This window comes from Camarhynchus parvulus, chromosome 2 (assembly GCF_901933205.1).
Source record: "Camarhynchus parvulus chromosome 2, STF_HiC, whole genome shotgun sequence".
NCBI classification, from domain to species: domain Eukaryota; kingdom Metazoa; phylum Chordata; class Aves; order Passeriformes; family Thraupidae; genus Camarhynchus; species Camarhynchus parvulus.
This window is the reverse complement of record NC_044572.1, coordinates 87,678,817-87,692,903: the sequence shown is the minus strand read 5'-3', so window position 1 is coordinate 87,692,903 and position 14,087 is coordinate 87,678,817. Positions and strand designations below refer to the sequence as shown.

Here is a 14,087-nt window from a genome sequence, read left to right as displayed (position 1 = left end):
GGCTGGCTCCTGGCAGGGTGGAAGGTGCAGACTGGAAGCCTCACCACTGGGCAGTGCTGCTGGGAATGTACTGGGAATGTGTTACAAAGGGCCTCAGTAATACAGTACTCAGCATCCAAGTTCATTCTTTTGTTTCTGTTTTCCTTCCCCCAGTATCTGATCTATAGCTCAGTCTGGGAAAAGACCACAGATACAAATCAGTGGCTGCTTGTAACATGAAGCCAAATTTGTCTTTTCTATGCAGTGTGAGAAGTTCTCAATGAGCAGCTTTGTTAAAAACCGAATCAAGTTTTGTAGAAATACTGCTGACTCTACTAATTGCACAATCTGGCTCCCTCTAGTCCTGAAGAGACTCATCGTGCCTGACAATGGCCTAACATCCTTACTAAGGTTGCCAGTCTTGCACAGATGTTACACTGTTTCCCAATGAGCACTGGGACCTTAAACGTAATGATATGAAACCTTTAATCATTAATTGAAAACAAGCAATTTGTCTGTGATCTTAGTTTGACAATCCATAAAATAGTGCTTCTTCAATGACAAGTTAGCAACTCGGTTACAAAGAACAAAGTTTAAACAACACAACAGTTGTATGCACAAAGCTACCACGTCTTTTTTTTTTGTTTGTTTTTTTAATCAGGAAAAAAATTCATTTATAAAAACGTCTCATTTAACTTACTGTCGAGTCTCTAGCTGAATAATACAGTGGTTTAGAACACTAACGGCCCATGCTTTTATACAGATTAGCCAAAGCATGAACATCAATGAAAATCAACCCCCGAAAATAACTCGTCTCTGCTTTATGTTATGAGCCACAACAGTGTTAAAACTGGAACAGTAATGAAAGCAACACAAGAGTTAGGAAGCACAGTTGCTTAAAGAGTAAAGGAAGTGTTTTCTTTTGATGTCTCAGAATAATAAGAAAGTTAGAAATGGCAGAAACTCCTCTGTAGATTAGTCCATAGAAAGCATTGTCTCATGGGGCTTTGGAAAAGTCCTGTCTGGTGGCTAATGCACTAGGGCATGATGAGATACATTACAGAGCCCCCAGGCCAGTAACTTCTGAAGACAGCCTAAAATGTAGGAACAAAAACGAGGAAAAGAAAAGGAAAAAAAAGGCAAAAAAAAAGAAAAAAAAATCTTCTCACTATTAAAAAAATACCACTTGAGTACAACCAGCATAGAACAGCATTTCAGTGCAGGCAAGTTTTCTCACACAGAGGTTGGTGGATTTTTTTTTCCTAAATGTCAATTATTGAAACAGTTACAATAATCCAGAACAATTTTACAGCAGTTTTCTAGAGCTTTTAAATAGCTGTGGTACCTTGACATTATTCCCAGTTTTTCCTTCATTATATGCAACCAGAAAAAAAAGAAGAAAAAAAAAGAAAGGAAGCCACAAATGAACAAAAAAACCACAAAACAAAAAAAAAAACCAACCAAAAAAACCCAACAAAACCAACCAAAAACCCCATTTGGATAAGTGCAAATTGTAACAATGGCAGTTCTACAAATGGTTACAGTGACAAAACTTAGTGCAAAGGTGCTAAGGTGAAGAAAAGCCCACAGAATACAGAAATGACACAAAATACTGAGATAGTACTTAGCCCTATACAATAACACACTTTGAAATACCATGTTTTAAAAAGTATTGCATTTGCATTGTGTTTTTAGTTTATATTAAAATGCACTGAATACAGTTCAATTGTTAAAGCTTTGTGTCCAAGGAGTGCAGAGTGGATGAACATGGCGGGCTAATGGGATTCTGGATTTGGAAGTGGTGAGGAAAACAATATTGCATTACTGAGTTATGCAACAGAAATTAAAAAGAAGGTGGATGGACAAACATAAAATGCAGTTAAGAACTAGTTCCAACAGCTGGCAACCAGCCACTCCATTCCCCAGCTCTCTTGGCTTTGGCTGCCATTACCTGTCTCATTTTAGTTAATCTGAACATCCTGAAGTGCTTGGTAAAGGGATGGGATCTGTCCAGGCAGCAGCTTTTGAATGACCTCTAAAATGCTACATGTTTTTCATGATTACCATACAACCTGACTGCATGATTAGTGGGGAGTTAAACAGGGATGTATTTTGTAGAGAAACCTAATGAAAAATGGTCATTTTGGCTGGATAAAATATACACAAGAGGGAATACAAGATAGTGACGGCATCTGGCTTGTACTTGCTCTGAAGAACTTACAGGAATAAGTACTGTGTTGATATATGTAAAACATCTGAGTGCAAAAGGAGGAGCCTGCTCTCTCTCTCTCTCTCTCCCCCTCCCTCCCTAAAGCAGACTTCTTAATATTACATTTTTCCAAAGCAGAGAAAAATGGTTGCACCACTTAAAAGGATCATGTGGAAAGGCACAGGGTACCTGGTATTTTTTCCCTACTGTTTTACAGCCATTTAAATTTAGCAGTTTTTTTCAGACCAGAAAGCTTCATTTGTTGTATGCACAAGTACCTGAAGTTGGTACCTCCTAATCGTGATCTCCTGCTCATAGGCAGATTTTGGGATGGGGGGGTCTCCAGGCCTTTTGGGAGCAGCAGAATGACTGAGGGGGCCAGGAGCACTTCACAGGGCATTGGAGGGACACTGAAAAGTGCCAGATTTGCATGTGCTAGCAATAGAAAAAATGCATCAGAGATGCCAGTTTGCCATGAGGAATCGTTCTACAGTTGGAGGGATCCCTGCACATGGATCTAAGTGTATTTTTATGCCGGGCAGTATTGCCAGAGCAGGACCCAGCTGTCACCATTTTGCCTCATTTACATTTTTCCCCTTCTCTTCACTGTATCTCCCTTGCTGGGCTGGGGGCAGCCCTGCCTTGCTGTGGGGCTGCTGAGGGCCAGCCCTGGGATGGTGTCCGGGGAGAAGGAGCCCGGGCTGGCACCTGCTGGCTGTTGGAACTAGTTGGAAGGTGGTGCCTGGTGTTAGGTGTTATGGAGAGCGGAAGACGACTTGAGTCGGCAACAGTTAACACTAGCAATCGAACAGAAAATAAAAGATGCCGTATTGTTTCCTTGATAACTAGGATCTACCACAGACTCTTGGCAGAGCTGGCAAAGCTTGCATTGTGTCTCATCCCTTCAATATGGAGCAAACTTCTGGCGGTCAGATTTCTTAACCCCGCTCGTCGAAGGAATTTTGGCAGTGTAAGCGGACAAACTCCCCGTGGCCCCCGCGGCGGCCGCGGCATTTAGTGCCAGGAGTGGGACAGTTTTCATGCCAAGCAGACTGGAGACAGGAACGGCATAGTGGGTGGTTGGCAGAGTTGGTAGGGGAGGGGGGGTACTGACGGAGGCGGCGGAGGCGGCCGCCAGCACGGCCATGGAGGTGGGGGGTGGAGGTAGGGGTGGCAGACTGAGAGAGGTTCATGTTGAGGTCAACAGGGGTCGTGACGGAAGCGGTCTGGGTGCTGACTTTAGCCATCTCTAAGCTGCAAACGAAGAGAGGAAGAGGAACAAACAGGTTGGGAGGGTTCAGCCAGGGCGGTGGGGCCGGGAGAAGGAGGAGGAGGAGGAGGAGGAGGAGGAGGAGGAGGGAAGGAGGGAGGGAAGGACAGCAACCACGAAAGGGCAGGATCCAGGATTAGATCGGTGGACGAGGGACAGACGAGTGGGAGGGAGAAGGGGGAGAGAGAGAAAAAAAGGGAAAATGAGGGTCAAAGGAGGAACATGTTATGTGTTAAAGAAGAGAAATAACAAAAGGGTTTTCCATGATTTGATGGGGAAAACATTACTGAGACTAAAGTTCTTTCAGAACAGAAAAAAAAGAAAAAGGAAGAGGATATGGGGGTGTTGCTAGTTCATTTTACATATGAAAAAAAGAAATCTAAGGAATGCAGGTAATGGCAAAAAGATGGAAAAATGAAACTTAAAAGAAAACTTAAAATAACTATGAAGTTTACTCCCCAGCACTGGTATGGTGAATTTTGCTTTTCAAAATTAGGGTATTTTTGAAAGGGGGACGCGGGGGGTTTTGGTAATTTTTTTCAATTTGTCATTTTTTGACACAAATAGTACCCTTAATCATTTTGCTAGGATGAGAGGAGACTGAGCAACAATTTGCTGCTTCCATTTAAGGCATAAAGTTTTGGTTGTTTCGGTTTTTTGTTTTTTAAGTGAGTTAGTTTTTAATTTCATTCACTGTGAGGTCAATGTGCATTTTTCATATAAAACAAACCAGATCAGCCAGTGTGTTCACTTCACTTTATACTTTCCCCAGACTTTTTTTTTTAATATCACAACAAAATATTTATGCAATCTAATTATAAATGAATTAGTAAAAAGGAACACTGAAGAACACCCTGGCTTGCATGGCAGTGGTATCTTTTCTGAGCCTGCACAGTGGTTACAGTGAACATGACAAAGCTTTCCAGCTGACACACAAGGTACCACATGGATACAACAGACACATCCTCAGACAGACCCCACCAGCACCAGGAACTTCCAGACTGACCTGACCTCCGAGCCCAGGGCAGTTATGGGCTCTTGTGAGGGTGCAGGAATCAAACCACCTTCACTTTAATCTAACTCCACCCATCAGCAGGCAAGATGAGTTTGGCCCATATATTTCTGCTTTTCTGTACATTTTCAGACATTAAAATACAATAATTCCAAGGACACACTGTTTTCTTTGTATGCCAAAATGTTTGCCTAGATCAATCCTCCCTTTTCCCATTTGCTTGCTGCAGCTTGTGCACTGGCTTTTAGGTTGGCAAAGAACACAAATACTAATTTCAGGATGCTTTTTGCAGGTGACCAGCTGGGAGCTATGGCAGCCTAGCATAGAAATAGGACTCTGGGTTAGAAAATCTTTGCTAGCTATGGTTGCATGTGCATTCCTAGTCAGTTTGGGGTTGTCTTTTTGGCAATTTCTAACTTGTCAGGCTCCTGGGCTTTCTCCTGAGGTGAGCTGAGGAGCTGTAGCAGCTCCTTGCTTCCAGAGTGAAGTGCCAGCAAGCTGCTGGCTGGCCATGCAGAGGACTTGGTGCTTTTTTCCCACACCCCATCAGGCTCAGGAAGGCTTCCCAGCACAGGGTTTGTGCTGGTCCCTGTTGGGAACTGGGTAAGCAGGCTTGGAGAGCAGCTGTAGCCAGGCTGCAGGCTGGGAAGGAAACATGGTCATCCTCCACAGGGCTTGGAAAGGCCTCTCTTTTCCTCACCTTAGACACAGTTTTGAGAGTAACAGCCCCGTGGCCATTCATTGCCAGAGAAAGGCAATGACCAGCACACTGCCTGCCTCATGCAAGGATGCAATGATCTACCAGGATATACAGGCAATGGGGCCACTGGACTAGAGCTTCCCAAAGCACTGCTGCTGATGGCGAGTCTGAGCTGGGGAGAGGAGTGTGGAGGAGAGAGGGAAATGTTTGAGCACCGAGCTCCTCTCTTGTCCACAAAGAAAAGAGGGCTCTTGGAGCATAAACACCTCAGCAGCTTTTGCTGGGAAACTGGAAGGAGAACATCTTCTGTGAGGAGCTGGGAGGGAAGGAGGGAGAGTGTGTGAAATTCAGACTCCTTTGAGGGAGGTGAAGTTTTGATTTTCCTACCCCAAAGTCTTTATCTGTCCCCATGGATGAGAAACTCAGTTTTTCTAAGCAGAGAGAAGTGCACCCTTGTGCTGCTTGCCATCTACTCACACAGAGGGGTTTATGTCAAGACCACTGAATCAGAGACTCCAACTCCATTGTACATTCTCCACTTGGGGGTGTAGGAACTACATGTGATACCTTAGTATGTTTTGAAAAACTCAGTTTATACAGTTGGATTTTTTAGTATTAACTCAGTATTATTTTGGGATGGAGCTCCATAGAAAGGTACTGCAGGACTGTGTTTCAGTGACTCCAAAATTGTCTACTGTGCATTTAAAAAAACCAAAAAAATCCTTACTGATATGGAGGGGGGGTGTTTGAGCCTAAGCTTTTTCCTGCACCAGCAGGGAGAACAGACCCCATAGGCCAAAAAGCTGGTGCTGGTACCAGCCATTCCAATTCCCTGTCTCTGGTTTACTCTCATAGGTATGACTGTAGCAATAATTTCTCTTTCCCATTTATTACTGGTGGCAACTCATAAGGTGGGAGTTCATCAGTTTAGCTATCAGCTGTCCCATGGCAGTGGCAGTTTCCCAAACCAACAGTGGATGCAACAACGTTGCATGTGAAAGGGGGTGAGGCAGCCTTCATACAGAATTTCACAGTGACAATTTCACACTGTCCCTTTGCAGGCCTGCACCTTCTGAATATATACACTGAAGGCCACATCCTGCATTACCTGAAACTGGTGAAGAGAAGAGAGCAGGTGTGGCTTTGGCAGTCCTGTTGGGTCTGTGAATGAACTTCTCATAAAAAAATACCTTCAGGAAACTGCCCTTCAACAAGGAGCAAGTGCTGCTGGCTAAAATAATTTATAATCCAAAGTCAGATATTACACAGAAAAACTAAACTGCAGTTCAGTCTTAACAAAAGCAAGAAGATGGAATTGGGTAATGAAAATCTTGTTACTACAGTGGAGACCAGTTAAAGAGACAGAAGGCTTTACAGAAAAAAAGACATTTCAACTGCAAACAAGCTAAGACACGCTCTATTTGTACAGAGGCCAGCGCTCGGGTAAGCAATACAGAATCAAACCAATAATTTATAAGATTTAAATCTCTGTTTTGATATGATGTCAATATATTTATATATCTATAATTTAGAATATACTATGTACATATCCAACACCAGATTGCAATAAAAGTCTTAAAGCAAGCTGATAAATTATTCTATAGACAGCAACTTTGGCTGGAGGATAGCTTAAAGATACACAAATATGTTTCAGGAATACTGTGGATAGATAATTTTGGTTTTTTACATCTTATGTTGCTGAAAGACATGGGTTTATGCAGAAATACTGGCCCTGGAAACCAATTTCCATGAACAATAGATCTTGCAGGGGAGAAAAAGATCTACCTTATGCTGAATGCTTATATGGCTGTGATTTTTTGTAATTATTATTTTCACATCCCAGAGCACACTTTGGGCAGTCTGGGTGCTGTACTCGTCTCTTTCCCAAAGCTGTTTTATGCCACTGTCTTTAAAAGAGACAGCATCACCTGTGGCAGGTTTAGGAGGTGGCTCCCAGCACACAGAGGCGGCAGCGGCGGCAGCAGCAGCAGCAGCGGCAGCAGCAGCAGCAGCAGCAGCAGCCTGGCTCTGCACCTCTGTCCTGCCCCAGCACCTAAACCTCACTAGAGCAAAGCTCCCGCCTGCCTCACAGCTTCTCAGCCCTCCCCCAGTGCAACTGAACTCACACTGCTGCTGTGGTGGCACCTGGCTGGACAGCAATATCTCATGTGAAAGGACAGGTCTGGAACAGCGTCACTTTTTAAAATGAAAAAGCCACCTTAATTGCCTATGTTACCTTACAGCTTAATTTAGTACACATTTACTTTAAGAGTCTTCATTTACAAATTAAGTCACTTCATCTAAATACAGTTCCAACACATGGTACATAATAACATAAGATGGTTTATTGTAGATGATGGTAACAAATGACTTCTATCTAGAAATTTAATAGGAACAGAATACTTTGTTTCTGGTTTCACAGGGTATAGATAGAGATCCGTGGTATATGACTGCTGAGGAGTTTTCTTCTTTGCCAAAGTATGTTAAAAGACCTCATATAGATCCCATTCCACCACAAGAACCATTAAACAGTGATCAACAGAAGTGTGAGATTTCACAGATTTTTCTAAAGTGAGTCAAACAGTTTTGTTCACTAGAATTTCTGTCTCTGGTGAGCAGCTCACTGCAACTCCATTAATAAGTACATTATTTTATTTGCATGCTTTAGCTGTCTTCAAGATCCTAAATTGTTATCTTCCGAGATCCAGATGCATGCCATATGGTGTTTGTGCAACTAAAAATGAAGGGGTCTATTCTCGTCTCGATGTGTGGGGAATCCCTGAACACCAAGAGAAGAACATATCCTTAAGGGTTAAAGGAGGGAACACATTTTTATTTGATTACAGGGCTTACGGAAGTGACTTATATTTGCTACAAAGAATATAAATCAAAAGAGCTGTAGGTTGTTTTAAGATTCTGGAAATAGTTTATCTTAGTTTTCACAGTGCCACCCCTACATGTATCTTTCCCTAGGAAGCTGCTTTTGGGCTAAAATATGAAAAGTAGTGGTTTTGTCTGCTATAACACAGAGCTGCACAAACATCCCATTCCTCCACTCCAACCACTGCAGTGCTGTTCTGCAAAACTGGGATGGAGAGGAGGCTGGACCACAGGAAGCCACAGACCTGCTGTGACTGCAGCTCCCACATAAATCACATACTTTGTACTACCTTAACAGCAAACATAGTTAAACACAAAGCTTGATTCATATCACAATAATTTTGTGTGGGGGAAAAATATAAAAGAAAAAAAGCGCCATAAAATACATAGCTATTCCCCTCCCCCACCATATATTGCTTTAGTCCAGCATTTACAAGGAGATCTGTGAGACAGCACTATATCCATTGCACTTTCTTCTCTGCATAATTGCAAATAAAAGTGGGATCAATTTTAATATTTTTCTAAATAATCATATAAAAACTGTTAAGAGACCTAAGCCATCACCATGGCTTAGGTAAACAGCCAGTGCTTTCATTAATTCTGGGACCAGGAAGTGGAGAAGCAGATAGTCTCACCCTGTCTCATTAGGGAATGCTTCTTACAGATTTGTGGTGCTGTCTCTGAAGAAGTAAATCCTGTGCCTCTTCAGCAACCTAATGTCAGTTTATCAACTCTGAATGGCAATTTCCACTTGGTAAATTAAATCTGTTTTGCAATCTGTTTCACTATATTTGCCATTCAGGATAGTAAAATGGGTCTGTGAAAAGTGTCTTTCCTCTAAACAATTTATGATTTTCATTTTATTGAATTTATCCACTGATATTTTAGGTGGATGCTAATATGAGTATTCAGATTTTGCAGCTTTTTCATTCAACATGTAGCTGGAATTGCACGGGATTAAGCTCCTTTTCATGTAAGCCAACAGCAAACCCAGGTTCTAATGATACAGGCTTTACAAACCATTAGGAATTGAGTAATACTATGCAAAATGGACACTGCAAAGCAACTTTCTGGATCTACCCAGGACAGACATTTGCTGGAGAGCAGACAGAGCAATCTCGCAGAAGCATGATCACTTACAAAGCCAACTTACCTTGCATTAATGAGGTACTGTGCTAAGCTGATGTTTGCAGGGGATCCTGTGATTGTAACTTGTCGTTCTGCGGAGCCTTCTGTGGCATTAGCAATCTTGATCTGTGCTCCTGACATCTGCCTGATTTCATTTATCTTACTGCCTTGTCTGCCAATAATGCAGCCTATTAACTGGAGCGGGACAAAGACTGAGATTAGTGCCACAGACACAAGCAAAAACCACTTAACTGCAATCTGTAGTATTGCTAAAAAGATGGTTATGAGCAGCTCAGTAGCAAAACAAAAATATTTTTGCTCTGATGTTTGGAAGGAATCTCTGGTGCAGTCTATGGTCTCTATGGTCATATGCCTCTAGATCCAGTTTTGCTGCTACATGGTTTTAAGTCAGTATCTTATTTCTGGTGTTTCAAGACTATTTCACTGTCTCCATGGCAGAAAATGACAGCATGCTGTGATGTTGAGAAAACCAAACCACTTGCCAGTGGCAGCAGCAAGCCAAGAGCAGCAGCTGGAAGTCAGGCTGACCCATCCAGAGCTGCTGTGTGTGGCTCTGCACATTTCCAGAGCACTGACAGCCCTACACGTCCCTGGATACATGTGGCTCTTGCTTGGAGAGGTACTGTGCATTAAAGTCAGTGGGATTTACAGCTCTCTGACTGCAGGAAGAAGCAGGCATGGGAAGATACTGAAATTTGTCTGCCTGCCTTCACAGAAACTTACCAAAACTCTTATTTTGTGAACAGAACTGAGCCTGAGCTCTGTGCGTGTGTGCATGTGTGTCCCATGGTGTCTCTCCTCCAGCATGGGGAACCCCCAGGAGCAAGTGGGCACGGAGCCAGCAACTGAGGCTGAGATGTTTTGGTTTCTGTAAGGGTGAGGAGGGGGGTTTTGTTCTGTGTTAAGGAAGGATGGGTGCTGAGAAGCCCAGCCATGGCCAGAATGAGTAGAAAATGGAAACTTTGCTCTACAGGTCTGTTGATGCTGGGATAATGTTGCCAGTTTTGCAGAAGGATATGCCAAGATACAGAGACTGCCCTTCCCCTGCCATTCTCCCTGCTGCTTTAGGCCCTGATGTGTTACCCTTTGTGGTACTGTAGCACTTGGAGTAACTGGCCAGAAACAGATTCACGTTGTCCACATGTTTTATCAAGAGAAGAAAACCCTCCCAATGCAATCCTTGCTTCACACTCAGGGACAAACAGAAAGTCAAAGTGGATGCCCAGGAAGCTGAAGCAAAGACCAAGTTTTGACGAGCACAAGAGAAGCAACCACGAGGGGGTAAAAATGGGGTGGCAGGAAACTCACACAGGATTTCCCATCCTGCTACAACAGGAGAGCCTTGCTGAGCTCCCTGTCCTCATCCCAAGGAATCTCTCTGAGTGTGTGACTACATGTCAGTGCAGAGGACTGGTGTGTGATTCACCAGGAAGCCTCTGGCCTGTCTGTGTACACACCAATGTGCCTGCACTGGCTGTCTGTGGGCAACACAGGGATCCCTACGCCTCTGCTTCTGATGCCTCAGTCTCACCGGCCTCTATGGTCTGCAGGGAATGAAGCTGGTGCAGGAGAGGAGAGCACCAGAGCAGGCACCTGCTGGGGTCACTCAGCGGGCTGCCACTTGCATGTGCTGTGGGTCCTCAGTGATGCCCAGCTTGTCACCCAGGTGGGTCAGTGCAAAGAATGTGCCATCTCCTAGCTGAGTTTGAGTTAGGTAGTGAGGATTCAGTCCACACTGGTCAAGGACACTGGTGATGCTGGTGTCTGGAAGAGAGGTTTGGTAACCTTCAGCCTGAAGCTCTCCAAAGCCACCCTTCATTGCTGTGACAATGGAATGTCTGGACACCCTCTGCAAGCTGTGACACAGCCTGTGGCTTGGGCTCTCTCTGGGATGCCTTTCAGTGTAATAACATGTTATTACACTGAAATTTGAGCAGTATCTGAGTATTCAAGAGCTGATGTGTTCTAGAAAAAGTTCAAGGGACATTTAGTGATGGGGATTTGGTTTTACATAAAGAGACCTGCCTGAGATGCCTTGCTCTGAGATGGAATCCTGTCAAACTGCATCCAAACACCTCTGGCGCATTTGGGAGAGGAGCCAAACCTACCACAGACTATACCAAGCCTACTATACACTGTAGTCTAATAGTGTACTTACTAATAAATATAATCATCAGTGGCACAGGGTCCTGTGGAAGGCCTGTCACTTGTGGTGTCCCCCAAGGTTCACTACTAGACCCAGTATTGTTTAACTTATTCATCAGTGACTCAGAGGAAGGGGCAGAGTTCTGCTCAGCAAGTTCCCTGATGACACAGAGCTGGGAGGAGAGGGTGATACCCCAGGGGGCTGTGCAGCCCTTCAGGGGGACCTCGACAGGGTGGAGAGATGGGCAGAGGGGAACTGTCTGAAATTCAACAAATTTGGGGGCTGTGCTGCTGGAAAGCAGCTCTGTGGTGAAGGACCTGGGGGTCTTGGTGGACAACAAGCTGTCCATGACCCAGCAGTGTGTCCTGGTGGCCAAGAAGGACAATGAGATCCTGGGAAGCATTAGGAATAAATAACACTGCCCAGAATAAGTGAAGTCATCCTGCCCCTCTACTCAGCCCTGGTGAGGCCATGTCTGGAGTGCTGTGTCCAGTTCTGGGCTACTCTGGACAAGAGAGACACAGAGCTCCTGGAGCAGGTCCAGTGCAGGGCCACAAAGATGAGTAAAGGACTGAAGCACCTCTCTTATGAGGAAAGGCTGAGGGAACCCAGCCTGTTCAGCCTCGAGAAGAGACAACTGAGAGGGGACCTCATGAATATCAGAATCTGAAGGGAGGGTGCCAAGAGGGTGGATCCAAGCTTTTCTTGGTGGTGCTGAGCAATAGGACAAGAGGCAATCAATGGGCAAAAACTGATACACAGGAAGTTCCACCTGGATGTGAGGAAGAACTTTTCACTGTGTGGGTGACCAAGCACTGGGACAGGTTGTCCAGAGTGGTTGTGGAGTCTCCCTCACTGAAGATGTTCATGAACCATCTGGACACAATCCTGTGCCATGTGCTCTAAGATGACCCTGCTGGAGCTGGGAGGTTGGACCATATGACCCTGTGGTCCCTGCAACCTGACCCACTCTGTGATTCACCCACTCTGGGAATACTTGTATTTTAAGTATCTATAATATACACATATGTACACATATACATACTATATACATGTATATGCATAGATATTTTGACTCTCTCAAGACTTGGCTGGAAGAGCTCACATCAGATGTGCATCAAGCCCAGTAGTCTGTCTCTGTGGCAGTAACCCACCCTTACAAGAAAAAAAAAAAACAACCAAAAACCAGTGTGAGGTATAAAATAAAATTTCTGCTGGTATTTCAAATCCCCTCCTAAGGCCTAAGACCACCTGAGCAGTAGCTGCTATCTCTGCCTTCATGCTCCATAGTCCATCTGCCTGACAATTTCTTTTTGAACCTGTTTCTCCTTTTGCTGTCCAAGGGCCATGGCAGTGACTTGCAGAGCTTGGTGATATGTTAAGTATCACCATTTGTTTTTACACATGAAAGTTTCAGCCGGTATACCTTCCTTCTTGATCTGTAAGCATCAGGTAAAAATGGTTCTCTTTCCACTTTCTCTACACCACCTCTGTCTGTCTTCCCCAACCTCAACATATCTCATTTCTTCTTGTGCCAAAAAAACTCCAAACAAACCAACCCTACAACACACGTTCTGCTTTTTGCCTTTTTCTAGCTTTACTCTGTTCTTTGATAAAGTTCTGCTGGCACAAATGGAAACAGAACTGAGTCAGGAGTCTGGACTCTTAAAGGGTGGGATATGAAGGTCTCCTATAATTCCTCCCACCTCCAAATTACTGATGCTGATAGTTTCTCCCAATATGCTATGGCATCTCTGGTTCAGCTACCTTTCTTCCATTATTTTATTTCTCCATAATATTTTACATATATATAATCTAAAAATAAATATCTTTACATATGTAATTAATATAAAAATAAAATATCTTTACATATATATATTTAAAAATAAATTTTCTTGTAATGCTAAAGCACTGACAGAGTCTAATAAAAGAGTTCAATGCTGCAGAGCATTGACTGCCACAGGAAATGACATGAAGATTTTAAACACTGGTGAAAAAGAATCAGTTTCCTTTCTTATAATGCAGTACTTGTAAAAAGGGCCAAGAATTAGCCTCTGTAACTTGCTATCTGCTGTCAGGAGCAGAGGGGTTGACCACAGGTACTCATGGATCCCCCTGGTTCCCTGCTGCCAACACAGCCAGTCCATTTGCTTTGGCAAAGCCTCTGCATTAGTTAAGCAAGCAGGTGCTCATCATGAATGAGACTCTTCAATCTCTTTTCAGAAAGATACAGGCTGAAACTCCTGGTTTCAGGTTTGGGTTGGTCTGTTTTGAGTTTTTTAACTAGAAGGTCTGGGGCGGAGTACTCTATAGGGGGAAGTATCTCCTGAGGCAGATTATAGTTCTTTACAAACTTGCAGCTGGGCCTGGAAAAAGATGCCTAAATAATCTGTATCTCTTAAGAACAAAACAATAATAATGTTAAGAAATTTCCTTGCCACAACAATGCAAAATCTGGACCATAGTAATTGCACAGACTTTGCAATAAGCCATGTAGAAAACTGATAAAATGTGGGCTACTCCAAGAATATTTTGCACATGTGGGTCCCACTCATTGGCAGGGAAGTATTTGACATACCATAGGGAAAAAAAGGCAATTCTTCAAGTCTGCCATACCCATCTTGGATGGATTAACACTTCTGTTTCTATGGAGTAGTGATCAGATTTACAGCTGCCTTAAAATGTTCTTAGTGCTTTCTGTGGGGCAAGCTGCTTTCCTGTTGCTTGTCCCTGCCTCTCCCA

At 43.7% G+C, this 14,087-nt stretch overlaps 1 protein-coding gene across 1 annotated transcript in view; it reads right to left on the bottom strand.

Moving 5' to 3' along the window:
* Positions 1-1,456: 1,456 nt before the first annotated feature.
* LOC115912108 (poly(rC)-binding protein 3-like) overlaps positions 1,457-14,087 on the bottom strand; it is a 484,737-nt gene continuing 472,106 nt past the window's right edge. Inside the window, 3 exon segments of the mRNA XM_030963495.1 lie at positions 1,457-3,344; positions 3,346-3,442; positions 9,204-9,373. Of these exon segments, the coding sequence (XP_030819355.1) occupies positions 3,093-3,344; positions 3,346-3,442; positions 9,204-9,373 (519 nt within the window). The 3' untranslated portion in view covers positions 1,457-3,092.